This window comes from Gossypium hirsutum, chromosome D12 (genome assembly GCF_007990345.1).
Source record: "Gossypium hirsutum isolate 1008001.06 chromosome D12, Gossypium_hirsutum_v2.1, whole genome shotgun sequence".
Lineage (NCBI taxonomy): Eukaryota > Viridiplantae > Streptophyta > Magnoliopsida > Malvales > Malvaceae > Gossypium > Gossypium hirsutum.
In genome coordinates, this window is record NC_053448.1 from 7,869,449 (window position 1) to 7,885,914 (window position 16,466).

A 16,466-nucleotide genomic window follows, 5' to 3' on the forward strand; every position below is an offset into this window, starting at 1 on the left:
AAGGTGCTGGGTGTCGATTTTTCTCGTTCAACCAAAGGGCTTAATATCCTTTTAAAATTTTTAAAATAAGGTAATGTTTTGCATTTGGAAATTCGAGAAAACATGTCCTAAGGTGCTGGGTGTCGATTTTTCTCGTTCAACCAAATGGCTTAATATCCTTTTTAAAAAAATTTCAAAATAAGGCAATGTTTTGCATTTGGAAATTCGAGAAAACATGCCCTAAGGTGCTGGGTGTCGATTTTTCTCATTTAAACAAATTGCCAAAATATTCTCTTGAATTTTAATCCATGCTATTTGAGTTTTTTTTAAGGATTGTATTTTAAATTTCTTTAAAGTTTTTAGCTTTTCGACATTAAGACATTAAATAATCAACTAGGTACCAATTTTTGGGCGTATCGAGGGTGCTAATCCTTCCTTGTGCGTAACCGACTCCCGAACCCATTTTTCTGAATTTCGTGGACCAAAATCGTTGTTTTAATAAAATTAAATCGTTTATTAAAAACAACCACTTTTCAAGGTGATCCAATCACACCTCAAAAAGGATTGGTGGCGACTCCCGTTTTTGTTTTCATTTTTCAAAATCTAAGTCAACCCCGTTTTTCATCCAAAAAATGGTGTCAACACTTTGCTTTGGGGTTTTGGGAACTGGGGTGCTCACAAAATTGGAGTTGGGCAAGTGAGTTTTGATTATTCACAGGTGATAGCAGTTTCGAATGATGGGTCTAGTGGTAGCAGTGGGTTTGGAGGCTCCAGTAATAGGAGTTAGGCAAGTGAGTTTGGATTATTCCCTTGTAGTTTTATTTTTAATTAGACTCAAATTGAGATAGTAAAAGAATAAAAGGCTTTAAACAACTTAAATAAAATTATAAAAGCAATATAAAAACATTTTAAAGACTTTAAAATTATATAAAAACATTTTCTGGTGATCAGAAGTGTCCGAGGTTAAGTATGAGTCTCGATGGGTTCAAAACGACCAAAACAATGCACTTTGCCTAGAGGACAAGAAATTGTAGAAAAAACGGTTTGAAAAATATTGAAATAATGCACAACGGATTTTTAAAATTTTCGATCAATTGTGATATTTATAGCAATAAACTCATTTATCTAGATCGTATCTATGTTTTGGATGAGACAGACTAAATCATTCCCAACTTTCGACCACTTGTTCGTCTCCGTTATCCTCGACTTGGGTTTGCTAGAGTGTGGCCTTTATACGCAAATCGATGAAAACTTTGTGTGAAACTTTTAGGCTAGAAACCAAAAGACTAAATCCATCAAAAGATATAATTTATTTGCAAAATGACTTTTTTATATTTTGACAGAATATCAACGTATGAGATGTGTATATTTGTCACAGCCCTTAATCTCTATTTATAGAGAAAAAAAAAAGAGTTTCAGTAAAACAAGATGAAATCAAATGATAATATTTTAATAGGAAAACGACTGCTATAAGTAGTGTGTATGATAAGGGTGGCGACAACCATTTCTAAGACTAGAGTTTTTTGCCCCTACTTATTAATTCGGGCCTCGTCATTTATTAGGTCAACTATATATATTATTTGGTCTTTTAAACCGATTCATATAATTTTCTTAGCCTAATAAATATTTTCCTATGCCCAAAATATTATTTATTCATTTGATTAATTAAAATAATTAATTATATTAATTAAATTATTTTTTCAACTCAATTCTAATTCCATTAAAGTCATGCCAACTTTATCACACTAAAATCTATGAGAAAATTAATTTAATTTATTTATTCTCGAGAAACTATGATGACTTAATTAATTTAATTTCCACTTTAAACTTCAATTATTTAATTTCAAATTAATTAAATAATAATTTGAATATATAAATTAATTTTCAAGCCATCTCTTATTCATAGCGAGAAAACACATTCACTGCGGATAGTGATACATGCAATTTATTTCTCTAGCTCGTCGTCTCACTTTTCCATTTCATCGTTTAATACAAATTATCAATGTTATACCGAGCTAGCTGAAGGACCGATTAAACATATATAATTAGGGCTCAAATAATTTGTAATTAAATTTCGACTATCCATCTATTAATTACAACATTATTTAGTCATGAAGTTATTCCACTAAAGTATCATGATTGAGCTTTCCACATTATATATCATTACAAAAGCTATTTTACTAAGTGTTCGTTCAATGACCTTGTCATATATGTTCTCCAAATATATCTTCCTTTGTCTCTTTAAGATAAAGTTGTTCTCCTAATATGATCCTATTTTATCTTACGGTAACCATTATATCTTCCTTTATGAAAATTCAATTACTAAAAAGTAGTAATTAAGTCATTTATCTAAGAAAATGACCTGTGGCCATGTTATTTTCCATCTATCATGTAATGTTGATGAGAAGATATCGTCTTCCCTTTATTGGGCTATGAGTTTCACTATGGTAAATGAAGTTATGTCGTGAAGAAGTTGCATACCCGATGTACCAACTTTTGACTCCATTATCAATTGAACACAAGCTACCAATACATCAAAGTATACAAGTCAAACACACATAGCATGTCACTTATGATTGAGTTAAGTCACATTATGAACATCACAAGTGAATTGTAATGACCTGATTTTTAGCCAGTATTGGAATATGTTGTTTCAAAGTTGGATTCCGTAAATAAAGTTGGTGTCTTTATCAATCAAAGAGTTGATGTATTTTGTATAAGATTATAATATTGAATTTCAGAGAAATTAAATCAAGAAAGTTGTTAAATATAGTACAATGACTAAGTTATAAATGTGTAATCTCTATTGAATTTTAATTTAGAAAACACAAGAGGACTTATATAGCAAATCAACCAAGGGCCCTAAAGTAATAAAACCATAAATATGTACTAAATTGTAAAAGTGTAATCACTATTGAGCTTTAATTTAAAAAGTCTTATGGCATAGCATGCAAGTGCATAGTAAGGTCCCTAAGTGTTTGGCGTGTCGGTTGGTTGCACTTTTAGTGCAAATCAATGAATGATGTTTAGTTGGAATCTCAAGTATCCAAGTGTATTTTACTAGGGTTCACTAAAGCAAAAGTATTTAAAACTTAGCTAATAAGAATTATGGTAAACTACTGATGGTCACAAAACTAACTATAAATACGACAAAGGCAAGTGCACCTATCGAACAATAGTATAGTTAAGGTGAGTAAAGATATTGTATCCACGAAGACTAAAAGTATTAGTAATTATCGTTTTCTTATTATTTAGCTGATAATTTGGAGTGATGGGTTTTAAAGCTAGAATTACTAAAATAATTTAACTAAGAACGCAATAGAGAATGAATTAAGGAAATAATCGAATATTAACCAATGAGAGAGACAATACCCAAGAAAGAATCCACTTAGACTCCTTCTATTATTATTAATCTGATTTAAACAATTTATTCACTTGATGTTTTGATTCGTAGAAATCCCTAAATTATGTTAATATCTCTTTTGAGAGTAAGAACAACTGACTCTAAGTTGATTAATTAAAATCTCTTTCTAATTAAAACCTCTTTCTAATTAAAACACATATTGTTGCATTAACTCGATCTATGGATTCCCCTATTAGATTTGACTCTAATCCAGTAGATTTATGTCGTCCTATTTCTAGGATTGCATGCAACTCCACTCAATTATGCTAGATCTACTCTTAGACAGAGACTTTTGCTCCATTGAATTAAGCACATTAAACATGAATTGATATCCCAGAAATATTAAAACAAGAAATAAACACACATAATTGATAATAAGAATCAAGTATTTATCATGTAAAATAGAAATTAAATAATAAAATTTGTCATAGGTTTCATCCTCCCTAGGTATTTAGGGAATTAGTTCATAATCTTGAATGAAAACATCTCAAAGTCAGAATAACCACAAGACATAAAGAAACTCATGAAAACTTCAGAAGAAATTAAAAGAAGATCTTCAATCTTTATGGAGATCCGCTTCTGAGTTGGTTCTGATGGTGTTCTTCGAATGTTTTCTTTGATCTTCTCTGATGGCTCCCTTATATCTTCTTCTAATTGGTATTTATAGACTTTAGAATGCTCAGAAAGTCTAAAAATTGTGTTTTTTTTCTGCGTATTTAGGAAGCATGGTGCGAAATCGACACTGGCTGGCACAAGGGCGTGTGTCCAGCCCGTGTGTCCCACATGGGTGTGTGCCCAGCCCGTGTGGCTTCTGAAATGTGCTTTTTTTCTCTAATTTTTGCTCATTCTACTCCCAAATGCTCACCTAAGTATAAGAACATGAATTCAAAGGATTAGGAGCATCAAATTCACCATTTTACATAAATAATCACCCAAAAACGCATTAAGAATATGATTAAAATATGTTAGATTTATCGTTTATCAACTACACCATAAGTCACCCTAAAATAATGTCATTCCTATTTTGTTCACTCTATTTTTTTTTTCAATTTAGTCACTTTAATTAAGATAATTGCTCGAATTGATCACTGCTGTTCAAAATTTCTTTAATCCACTAATGGATTGTTGACGTGGAATTTTTAGACTTTTGACTAAAGCGTGAGACCTCTCTATAACTAGTTCAAAACACTTTTTTGGTTTATTTGAAATATGAAGATTTCAATGGTGGCATCATCAACATTTGAATCCTTTTTAAGAAGAGAGAATCTATCGACAGTGACGACAAACTAGGACCATGACCCCACCCTTTTCTATGAGCCTACCTGTTAGTATAACACCACCGACCACCTTACCACAACCAATAGCTAAAAGCTCAATTTTCACTAGTTAAATACATACAAAACAAGAACAGGCAGAGAAGAGAGAAAAATGGTGATATATTTGCTGAAGTTACAAAAAATGGGAGGAAAGATAAAAAAAAAAATTTCTTGGAAAGGACCACGAGTTCTCAATGTAAAAAACTTATTGTTTCTCAAAATATCTTTACTTTTAACTTCATTTTTTACTTACTCCAAAAATATTATGTATTTTAATGGCGAAAACATGAGAGTATCTACTTTGACTGTTTGTAAAAGGGGAACATCTCAGCAAGGTCCAACTTTTGTATTAATTAAATTAAAACCTAAATTAATTAATTAAGCAAAATGGTTGTATTTTTCTTGACTTAAAGGAGGACTAGAAAGTATAGAATATGTGTTTACATTGATATTTTTTAACAAAAACAGACAGATAAAGAAATGGGGCGGTTTGGTTTCTGGGTTGAGACTAGATGTTGAGCAAAATTTTGGGTGAACTTTTAGTACTAACCTATGATTTAGTCTTTTGATTGTAGAAAATGATGGCTCAGTAGAATATGTGGTAAAGAGGCATTGATGGCAGTCTCAATGTATTGAACAAATTGTTTGTTAGGATGTATATTATTGACTTTAAAGTTTTTTAAAAAAATGAATAAATATTTTAGGAGTTGAAAGAAAGCATCTCCGAATTTGAATTTTTGAAATAAACAGAAGATTATTATTAAGAGAAGAGAGATTACGGAAGCGTGAAGGATAACAAGCCAGTGCGAGCTTGGACGACCTATTATGCTGATAATGGAAAGAGCAGATGGACCTTAATTTTTGAGTCTCAAAATTCAAACCATTGAAAATTAATCATTTAGCTGTTGGGGGCGGTAGGGTGGTTGGTGGTATTATGCTAACAGGTGGGTTCATCCGAAAGGACGGGGTCATGAATATGGTCATGGTTTGTCGTTGTCGTCATTCAAATGTGAATGACTCCACTATCAAAATCTTCATGTTGTAAATAAATAAATAAACAAGTGTTTTGGACTAATTTTGAGCAATTCGTTAGTGGATTAGCGAATTTTTTAACAGCACAGACCATTTTGAGCAATTATCTTAATTAAAGTGACTAAATTGATAGAAAAAATTAGAATGATTAAAATAGAAATGACGCTATTTTAAGTTACCTCCGACACCTTAGGCTACCTCAACTAAGGATTCCTCATTTCACTCTAAGAATTGATACCTTTCAATAAAAAGAAATAATCTTTACAACACTATTTTTTTATTAAGGCTTAGATAGAACTTTTCACGTAACTTTTATGGCTAACTTAGAACACTTCTTAATTTTTATGGCTAAACTAAAGCCCACTAAATTTATAATCGGTGATAAAGATGAATTAAACAACAAAACCTCTTAGAAGACATGTTTGCAAAGTTAAGCTCCCAACTAAATGAAATGAGAGTGATAAAATATTTTACAATGTGAACTTTGATGCTTGGATATGTGTCTCTTTATGTCTTCATGCGTTCTTGACTCTATTTATACCTTTAAATTAATTTTTAGATGTTTGGAGTCGCAAGAGGAAGTTTAGAGTTGTTGCAATATTCAATTCATACACTAATTGTAGTTTGCCAACACCATGTTCCGGTACATGTCTTTATGTATTGATACATCTTTTACAAATATAGTCGTTGGAGGGTAAATATAGTCGTTTAAGGAACATACTGGCTTCATTGTTGCGATACAACTTCAGGACATGTACCAATATAACCCAAGATTTACAGATACATCTAGGTATGTTTCAGTACTACTCTCCCTTATTTCAACAATATTACTTACTGATTTAGTTGTACTGAAACATTGCTTTAGACTTAGGACTTAGCTAAAAACATTTAAGAACATTTTTTAAATAAATATAATATTTTGAGTATTTTTTTTAAATAAAAACAACAATTTATTTTAAATATAAGGTTTTTTTAAAAAATTAACATTTTTCAATATTATAACGGAATGTTTGATTTAATTATATTGTTTTTGTTTTATTATTTTTTTAAATATTAACTCTTATTAGTTGTTGTGTACCAAAAAGAAAAAAGATATTAGTAGAGAAACCCGCATTTAGCTGAATCAGAATAAGAAATATGATTTAACGTTGAACCAAAAAAGAAGAGAAAATAGAAAATGGCAAAGGATAGGCAAGCATGGTTTTCTCGCATCCACCCAAAATATATCCAATCCGGGTTGGTGCCCTAGGGAATTTGGGCTGTGTCTGGTTAGAGGTTCAAAAATTGGCAAATATAGTATACATTTAAGACCAGGAGTCAATACCAATGGTTCCCATGCAAATTCGAATTGCCCTACGTAACAATACTAACAATTCAAACCCACTCCGTTGTTTTCGTCTAACAATTTCAAATTCCTTGTCCTTCTCCACCTCTGCTTCTCACTAATTTTACTCTCTTAATTGGAGCATGACAGAGTCTGTAATCCCCATTTCCAAATTCCGATGACCTTTCTCAGGTTCCCGAATTCTAGAGTCCTCATTGATATATGTTCCTTTGCATTGGCCTAATTGGCCTCGGCCATGGCCATATACCTTCCACTTTAATCAACTCCGCGTTTTGTGAATATGGCATCTTCCCAGCTGGAAATTGTTCCCTCTTCGCCTTTTGGTTGTGTCCTAAGGGATCACAACCGTAAAGAACGATGCAGGGACAGCAATGTGAGCAGCGTGCAAACTGTGTTCGACAAGAATTTCAATGACCTGGTTCGAGATCATATCAATGGCTGCATCTCTCTCTCTTCCCCCAAAAGTCCACAAAATCATAATAATGTCGCTTCTTGGGTCAGCGCCGAACAAGGCAATGCCAATGCCAATGCCAACGCCAACGCTAACCGTCATAACTTGCCATCATTCTCAAACAAGAACCACCACAACAAGAAAAAGGGAGACCCTTCACCAATCAACCCAAAGCAATCCCCGGTTCTTGATCGGTGGGTGACTAGGCAGTCGCAAGATGTGGCGGTATCCACCATTGACAAACAGGTAAATGAAGCAGCAGAACAAGTGTTGGCTCCTTCACATTCAAACCCCGTATCACCACCACCGCCACCGCCACCGATGGCATCAAGTTCTACCACAAAAAATGCCCAAACTCGATCGGAGAATGCTTCGGTCACGCATAATCTTGCCGCTTCTTCCCTTGTTCAAATATGGGAGGCTAGGCTAAATCGATCCAACAGCATAAACTCATACCAGAATCAAAGCATGGATTCCAACACTAGCAGGACAAGTTCTGGTGTAAGCTCTAACGAGAATAATGCCTCCCCTATGGAAGAATCTTCAACAAGTGAACCATTTGAGGAAAAAATGGAGAACAGAACAAACAATGTAGATTCCTTAATAGAGTTGGAGTCACCTTCAGATAGAACCGCGGCAGGTGAAGCAGCTTCTTCTTCTTCTTCTTCGTGTAGCAAGACTTTTGACGCTGGGGAGATTGAAAGAGTTAGAATTGTGGATATCATCAAGAAATTGAAAAATTGCAGGGAAGATGCGGATGATCATGAGCATACAGGCTCCCACTCGCAGTGTAAAGAGCCAAAGCATTGTTCAAAACCAAATGAATCATTGCGGAGGTGTTTCTCACTGGTCATAAACTCACCCCTAATAAGAGGGCGACAAGCATTCCAAGATTTTCTCATACGGATAGAGCGAGATAAGAAAAGAGAGTTGGATTCACTGGTGAAACGCCAGGCTGTTTCCAAATTCCCACAGCGTGGCCGTGTTCAGGTGTGTTTTCTTTTCACAATCTTCCTTCTTTTGTTCCTTCATTCATTCCAACTCATCATTTTTTTGTTATTGTTTGCTTTATGCTTCTATTCTTATAGTCAATGCTACGGCTTAAAAGCTTACAACGCTGCCTGACTATTCAAGATAAATGTCGTCCACAACTGAATCGCTCTCAAGGGTCTACCATTATGCATCTCAGGTACCACTAATGCCAATCTATGTCATCCATCTAAAGTCTTACTTTCAGCCTCTAAATGCACGTGCCTAGTTTCATCAAGACGTCTTAAATTTAACTAATTCCAGGGAGAAGTTTAGCACTGGTGCTGAGCAAGGCATGACAGCCCAGAATGTTTCAGCTACTCCAAGATACATCTGTAAGGACAAAAGCTCCACTTGCAAACCCCCGCAAAGGGAAGATACTCATTGCCAAAAGGGGCAACAGAGTTCATCGCCGGTTGATAGTTTGACAACCAACAAAAATGGAGATGTTAAAGAACAGGCCAAGCCACCTTCAGATGCCGTGCAACAGAAAACAAGCCTGGAAGCAAAATCCCCTGAATCACCAAAAATTGCTAAGGAAACGAAGCCATTGGAGGGTCCATCGGAGAATGACGTGGCAAAAAAAGAAGATTTGAGCAGCCAACAACTCATCCTTGGCTCACAAGAAACTGCAGAAACAGTAACCCAAAATGAGGTTGCAAAAGCAGAGCAAGAAAAGGACCAGCATCAACTTATTCTTGACTCGCAAGAAACCATGGAAACAACAACAACAACAGCAACATCCGTGGTTAGTAGCATAGAGAATGAGATAGTTGAAGAGGACATTGGTGATCAGCAGCATATCTGCGTAGACCCTCAGTCTCAGGATATTGTAGACAATACATCAACATCCTGCATTAATGACAGGAATGAGAATGAGGTTACAGAAGAAGAGGAGGATCATTACCAACAATATTTTGATGAAACTGATGATTATGATTGGTTTAGCAATATATCTCGACCTAGAAGTTATTGGGAAGGCTTAAGGCAAGCATGGTACGAAGAAGTGCTTAACACTACCTCAAATAATGAGGAGATTCGTCAGCTCCTAGAAAGGTATACGATGTTTTACTGTTTATCTGTCACTATCAAACTGAATTGGGAACATGCTTGTCTGACCTCTCTTTATCTTGCAAGATGTAAAAAACTCATCATAATACATAATTTCCAATTTACTTGCAGGGGAAGAGTTTCAACTTTGCTTGGCAGTGATTTCCGAGATACAATGGACCGATTAATGACTTCTCGTGTACAAATGCAAGCGGATGGGGCTGAAAGTCAACAAGAAGTGGATGATAAGGAAGGAATTATATGCAGGGGAAGAGTTTCAACTTTATTTGACAGTGATTTCCTAGAGAAAATGAACCGATTAATGACTTCTCGTGTACAAATGCAAGCTGATGTTGCTGAAAGTCAACAAGAAGTTGAGGATAAGGAAGGAATGGTCCAACCAGTGTCTTACGAAGAAGAAGAAGAGGAAGAAGAAGAAGAAGAAGAAGAAGAAGAAGAAGAAGAAGAGGAAGAAGAAGAGGAAGAGGAAGAGGAAGAAGAATACGACGATGAAGAAGAAAGGAGCTTAAGCAGCCGTCAATGTCAAGAAGTCAATAACTACTTCAATAATTCCTCACCATCTATACAAATGCCTTCACCATCAGCTATGATGACGAGGTCATGGAGTTTTCAGGATGATAACGAAACCAGTAACGACGAGCGGGGTGCGTCTTTATATTCACCTCCACCCCAACCATCTCAAGCTGAACGTTACCAGGATGCTAGACAGTCCGCTTCTTCGATAAACCGTCCTTCGCTCGTGAGTTGTTTTGGATATTTCATTTATGTTGGTTTCATACATGAAAAGTAATTGTGTCAGACAGTGATATGTCATTGGTTTTGCATTGCTATATATACATACATACATATAATGCAGGAAATGGAACTCATATGTGATTTAAGAGGGCATATCGAGCAACTTCACAGCGAGATTAGTGAACTAAGAAAATCAGTTATGACATGCATGGACATGCAGATGAAATGGCAACACTACTCCCTTAATCGTGAAGTTCATTCGGGTGAGACTTGACTACTTGGTAATTATTTGTTTTATACAAGAATGCTACTTACATGCATAGCTTTGATTAAAAAATTATACTGATACAGTTGAAGGGGAAGGGAAGAATTCAGCAGATAGGACGCCTTGGAAACGTAGATGTTGTATTTGCTATGAAATGCAGGTGGACTCACTTTTGTACAGGTAAATATGTAAATACATTTGTAAATACAAAGAGGCATGCATTTCATTTGTTCAAAAATTAATTTCTTATTGGATATGAAATGGTCAGATGCGGGCACATGTGCACCTGTCTGAAATGCGGGAATGAATTACAATGGAGGAGTGGGAAGTGCCCAATATGCCGAGCTCCAATACTGGATGTTGTGCCTGCCAAGTGATGACGCATCGCATCGAGTTCTTGCTCCAGAGGACCGTACGTCGTTTGCATTAATTCTTAGTTAACACTAATTCAAATTAATGCAGCACATTAATTAATTACCATTTTCATTTTGTTGTAATAATTTAATTTTTGAAGTTTAATCATATATCTCAATGGTTTTGTCTTTTGTATAGTTTTTCTATGTAATCACTAGATACATGTATCATGTGTACTATATACCCTATATTTGGAATGCACATATGTCTTGTATTGGTCCGCTCTTAATCAACTGTCTCTTGTATTCATTTCTCCAATTAATTACTTATACAATAAGTCATAATAATCAGAAATTTTTGCAATATTTTAAAAATTAAATTCATAATTGAATCGCTTTAATTATTTTGTTTTTAATTTTAATCATTTAATAAAATTAGAAGCACAATAAAACATTCTAACAAAGAAGTAAGTAATAACATAAACTTTTAAAAATAAGTATAATAACCAAATCATTATATTGTGAAGCTCATGTCATGTGGTCACATTTGTCAATCTAAGAAACTTCTTTGGAAGAATTTGAGGGACAAAAAGATAATTACGCACAAGGCTGCAAATAGCCTTTTCTAGAAAAACAAAACAAAAAGTCCATTCAACTTTAGTGAAATTGACAATTGATTTTTATCAAAAGCTGTCTATTTAACTGACACGTGCTGCATCACATAGATTAAAATATTAAGTGTTTAATTGAATTTAATGATTTTTTTTTTAAAAATCTATTCACTTAAAATATTATAAAATAATATCATTCTTAGGATTTAAGATTTGATAGTCCAAGTGACCGATAGGATCTGGACCTCCGACTCAAATGAACTCGACTCGGGAGAAGAATGTTCGCCTACAGGCACAATCAGTTGAGGACCTTGCGAGAATTGAAGATGTTTGCAAAGATAGCTCGCGCAGGAATAAGGTCGCAAGAGGAGAGCTCGTGTAAGCCTCGCAAGACCCCCGCTTGTGACTGGCAGGTGCGAGGTTCGTTGGGAGAGTTAGTCTCAAGATCAGAAAGGACCGAGTGCTCCACAAGCAAGCGTCCAATAAACCAAAGGAGGCTTAGAGAATGCCAACACCAGGGATAGAGAATGTAGTACCCTCGGCCTAAATGCCAAGATAAAACAGTGTTTCCCTTAATACAACACGATAAAATATTACTCAACAATCAGAAAAGAAAAAAAGAAAAAATACAGTAACTCCTTATACATATAGAACTAAAAAACTTCTAGTCAATCTAAATTTGCAAGAAAATAAATGAGTAAACAATGGAGGCCTTTTCTCAATTTTCCTTTTCATAATTTGATATAAATTCACTCAATTTTCTAAAGATGACACTGGGGAAGTTAAAATGTCTAAGGAGTTGAATTGTCCAAAATTGAACAAATAAAGAAGGATGTTAAGAGTATTAGCTAACAAAGGTTTTACTTCTGAAGATACCTCAAGGTAAATAAAATATTAATTTTTTCATCGCGAGTGTTCTCTAAGGTGATAAATAATTGATCATAAAATATATTACATTCTCGTGAATAGAAATTGAACTTCCAATCATATAATTAAATAATACACTTTATGGTTAAAATGAAATAAAAAAAATCACTTTTTTTTCTCAATGAAATGTGAAATATAGAATTCAAAGCTATTTACCATGTCTCATGCTAGAAACTCAAATTAAACATGACTTCAAAAATTAGTAAAGTTAGTAATCTGTGGTCACAAACTTAATAAAAATGAATCCAAAAAAATAAGAAAAGAAAGAAAATCCACTGTACTGGAGCTAGAAAATGGCGATGGAGATGGACTAAAGGAAAGGGAAAAAGAAGAGAGAATGAAAAGAAATAAAGATTCGTGTTGTGCTAATTTAAAAATAATAATATTAAAAAGATTATAATTGTTTAATAATTCATTGTATTTTTTCTATAATTGTTTTATATTATTAATATTTTTTAAAAGATTAACAACTTTTAAAATTTAAATTTATTGTAATTTTATATTTTTTAATAATTTATGTATTTTTTATATTTTTTAAGCAGAAGAATAAAAAAACATCATAGTAGAAAATCAAAAAACCAACTAAGCCCTCGGTATGCAACATTATCATGGCACGCCACGTGTCAACATGTCAACGTTTTCATTTGCCACATTAGCATCAAATGGGTTAACAAATATTTTCATTAATGGATGAGTTAGATCGGATTTGGAACGTTACAGTGGTCACTAGAGCAGCCCACTCAATTAATCATTCAATGATTACAAATTAAAGCAAAATTTTAAAAACATATAATACAAATAATAAAACATTTAACAAAATTTAATAAAATTATCAAATAAATTCCGAATAAAAATCAAAACACCCAAATCAACCAATTAGCAAATTATTAGTACATGTCAAACTATACTATTTCAAGGGGTCCTTACAAAACAATGATTGTGGAGACTCTTTGATGATGCTATTGATTGATTACGAACTCACAAACTATCACTAATCTGCGCGCAGAACTAAAAGCTCGAGCGCTGAGCTTTTTGGACTTTTGAGTCAATTTTTGGGTATACATATTGTCAGATTGTGTGACTCAAATTCTAAGAAATTGCTTACAAGTCAAGTTAAACAAAATTTATTTTCTTTCTAGAAGATTTGGTATTTATTAGTATAATATATTTAGCATTTATTAGCATAATTTATTTGACTTACTAATTTAGCCTATAAATAGGTTCTTTTACAACATTAGAAAATACACCCATTAGAGATTAGGACTCATAACACATTTAGAGAATTTTGTGTTTACGTTTTGATGGTTCTTTATTTTTGAGTTTTTGGGGTTTAGCTTTTATCTCCATCTTTTGTACTCTTTGTTTTTTTGCCATTATAGTAAAATTATCTTTGCCCGTGGTTTTTTATCCTCTTTGGAGGGGTTTTTCCACTTTAAATTTGTGTGCTCAATTTCTCAATTTATTCCGCTATTTTTTTACTTGTTGCTTAATCGGGTCGATCCTAACAAGTGGTATCAAAGCTAGTTCAATTTTCATAGATCAGCCCATTCAAAGATGGCAGCAACAAGGTTTGAAATTGAAAAGTTCGATGGTGAGACAAATTTCAATCTGTGGCATGTTCGGATGATGACAATTCTAGTTCAAACCGGCTTGAAAAATGTTGTTACCGAGAAAAAGCCTGAGAATCTAAATCAAACAAAATGGGAAGAGCTTGATGAAAAGGCTTTGTCTGCAATCTAGTTGTGCCTCGCGAATACGATATTGCAGGAGGTATTGATAGAGAAAACCTCATTTTCCTTGTGAAAAAGCTTAGAAACTCTTTATGTGACTAAGTCTCTGGCTAACTGTTTAGTGTTGAAACAATGTCTATTTACGTTTCGCATGAACGAAGGTGAGCTTCTTAGAGATCACATCAGCCAATTCATTACTCTTTTAAATGTTTTAAAGAACGTTGAGGTTCATATTGACGATGAAGATCAGACTATGCTATTATTGTGCTCTTTACCCCCTTCATACAAGTCTTCATACAAGTCCTTCAGGGAGACCCTGATTTATGGCAGAGGCAAACTCTCGTTCGAAGATATGAATGGTCATTTGTTGAGTTGAAACAAACTCGACAATGAGTTTGGTTTGGATAGCAAGGCAGATAGGCAAGCTTCTATTTTGGTAGCATCACAGAAACGAGACAAAATGTGTTACTATTGTAAAAAGTTAGGTCACGTCAAAGTAGATTGTTATAAACTACAAAATAAAAGAGTTGCTGAGAGCAACGAGAAAGATATAGCTAGTGCTAATTTGGCCGATGAAAGCAGTGATGATTTCTTATTATTGTCAACGAACGATAACTTCAAGCTCACGTCCGAGTGGATCCTAGATGCAAGATGTTCTTTCCACATGTGTCCCAATAGAGAATGGTTCTCCAGATACAGTTTGGTTGAAGGTGGAGTTGTGCGCATGGGAAACGATTCATCTAGTAAGGTAATTGGTACTGGTACTGTTAAAATTAGGATACACGATGGGACAATTAGGGTACTCTCAGATGTCAAGTATGTATCTGATTTACGAAATAATCTCATCTCCTTGAATATTTTATACTTGCAAGGATGCAGAATCAACATCGAGTCGAACGACATTAAAGTATCTCGTGGAGCTCTCGTTTTGTTAAAAGGTAAAAGAACCGGCAGTCTTTATATTCTAAAATGTTCTACAATGACCGGTGAAATCAGACGTCCCTCGTCCGTTACGGAGTCGAAGTCAACTCGTTTGGAGCGGAGGCAACTTGGCCATAGGAGGGAAAAAGGTATGATCATTTTGTTGAAGAAAGGTTCTCTTTTGGATGCATGTTTTGAAAAGTTAGGGCACTGTGTTCGTGAAAATCAGTCCCGGGTTAGTTTTAATTTGGCAATGCACAAGTTAAAGGCTAGAAATCTTCCAGCTTCTAAGCACAACTTCGACTCAGTTAATTCCCTACATAGTTTAAGATAGGCCCGTGGCGGGCTTTGGCAAATATGGAATTGTAAGAATTCGTGTCAAGGTGGAGATTGTTAGAGTTGTGTGACCCAAATTCTAAGAGATTGCTTGCAAGTCAAGTTAAACAAAATTTATTTTCTTTCTAGAAGATTTAGTATTTATTAGTATAATATATTTAGCATTTATTAGCATAGTTTATTTGACTTACTAATTTAGCCTATAAATAGGTTCTTTTACAACCTTAGAAAATACACCCATTAGAGATTAGAACTCATAACACATTTAGAGAATTTTGTGTTTACGTTTTGAAGGTTCTTTGTTTTCGGGGTTTAGTTTTTATCTCCATCTTTTGTACTCTTCGTTCTTTTGTCATTATAGTAAAATTATCTTTGCTCGTGGTTTTTTTATCCTCTTTAGAGGGGTTTTTCCATGTTAAATTTGTGTGTTCAATTTCTCAATTTATTCCATTATTTTTTTACTTGTTGCTTAATCGGGTCAATCCTAACATATACCCTTTCTTTTATGTTGATATGTATACATGTCTCATCCAACACACAAAGGCCCATGACTATATGCGTTAATTGTTGGAATCCTATTATAGCAAAAAGTTTAAAATAAAATTTAAACCAGCATCAAAATAAAGGCAACGAAAAAAGAAAACATACAATGAATCTGATTCCACCAAAGATCAATTTGAATGATTTTATCACGTCATCATTCATGAAATAAAATAGAAGAATTTATACCTTGGACAAGGGTAGTTGCCATCCTCGTTCAATACTTTCTTTGTTTTCATACGAACATAAGGCTCAGTTGTCTAAAACCTACAATCATCTAAAGGTCCGACCTCTACCAGTAGTCCACACTAGGAATTTAGAAAACCTTCATAAGCTCGAGATCCACTTTTCCAATATAGTGCTAGCTATTTGATTACGCAAATCCACACCTTTTTTGGTCTTAATTTCAATTCCAATAAGAA

General features: G+C 34.1%; 1 protein-coding gene across 1 annotated transcript; it reads left to right on the top strand.

Moving 5' to 3' along the window:
* The first annotated feature begins 7,092 nt into the window (after nt 1–7,092).
* Nucleotides 7,093–11,256, top strand: LOC107945271 (transcriptional regulator ATRX). The gene is made up of 7 exons (XM_016879225.2): nt 7,093–8,516; nt 8,615–8,715; nt 8,820–9,611; nt 9,738–10,365; nt 10,483–10,624; nt 10,713–10,806; nt 10,895–11,256. The coding sequence occupies exons 1-7, from the start codon at nt 7,356–7,358 to the stop codon at nt 11,001–11,003; spliced, it is 3,027 nt and encodes a 1,008-aa protein (XP_016734714.2). The 5' UTR covers nt 7,093–7,355; the 3' UTR covers nt 11,004–11,256.
* The last annotated feature ends 5,210 nt before the right edge of the window (nt 11,257–16,466 follow it).

What these genes read in the sequence shown, in the direction of transcription:
- LOC107945271 (XM_016879225.2), top strand. Translation starts at nt 7,356, where the DNA reads ATGGCATCTTCCCAGCTGGAAATTGTTCCCTCTTCGCCTTTTGGTTGT. An exon ending in CACAGCGTGGCCGTGTTCAG is followed by an intron (nt 8,517 to 8,614) that starts GTGTGTTTTCTT and finishes CTATTCTTATAG; the next exon opens with TCAATGCTACGGCTTAAAAG. An exon ending in TAATCGTGAAGTTCATTCGG is followed by an intron (nt 10,625 to 10,712) that starts GTGAGACTTGAC and finishes ATACTGATACAG; the next exon opens with TTGAAGGGGAAGGGAAGAAT.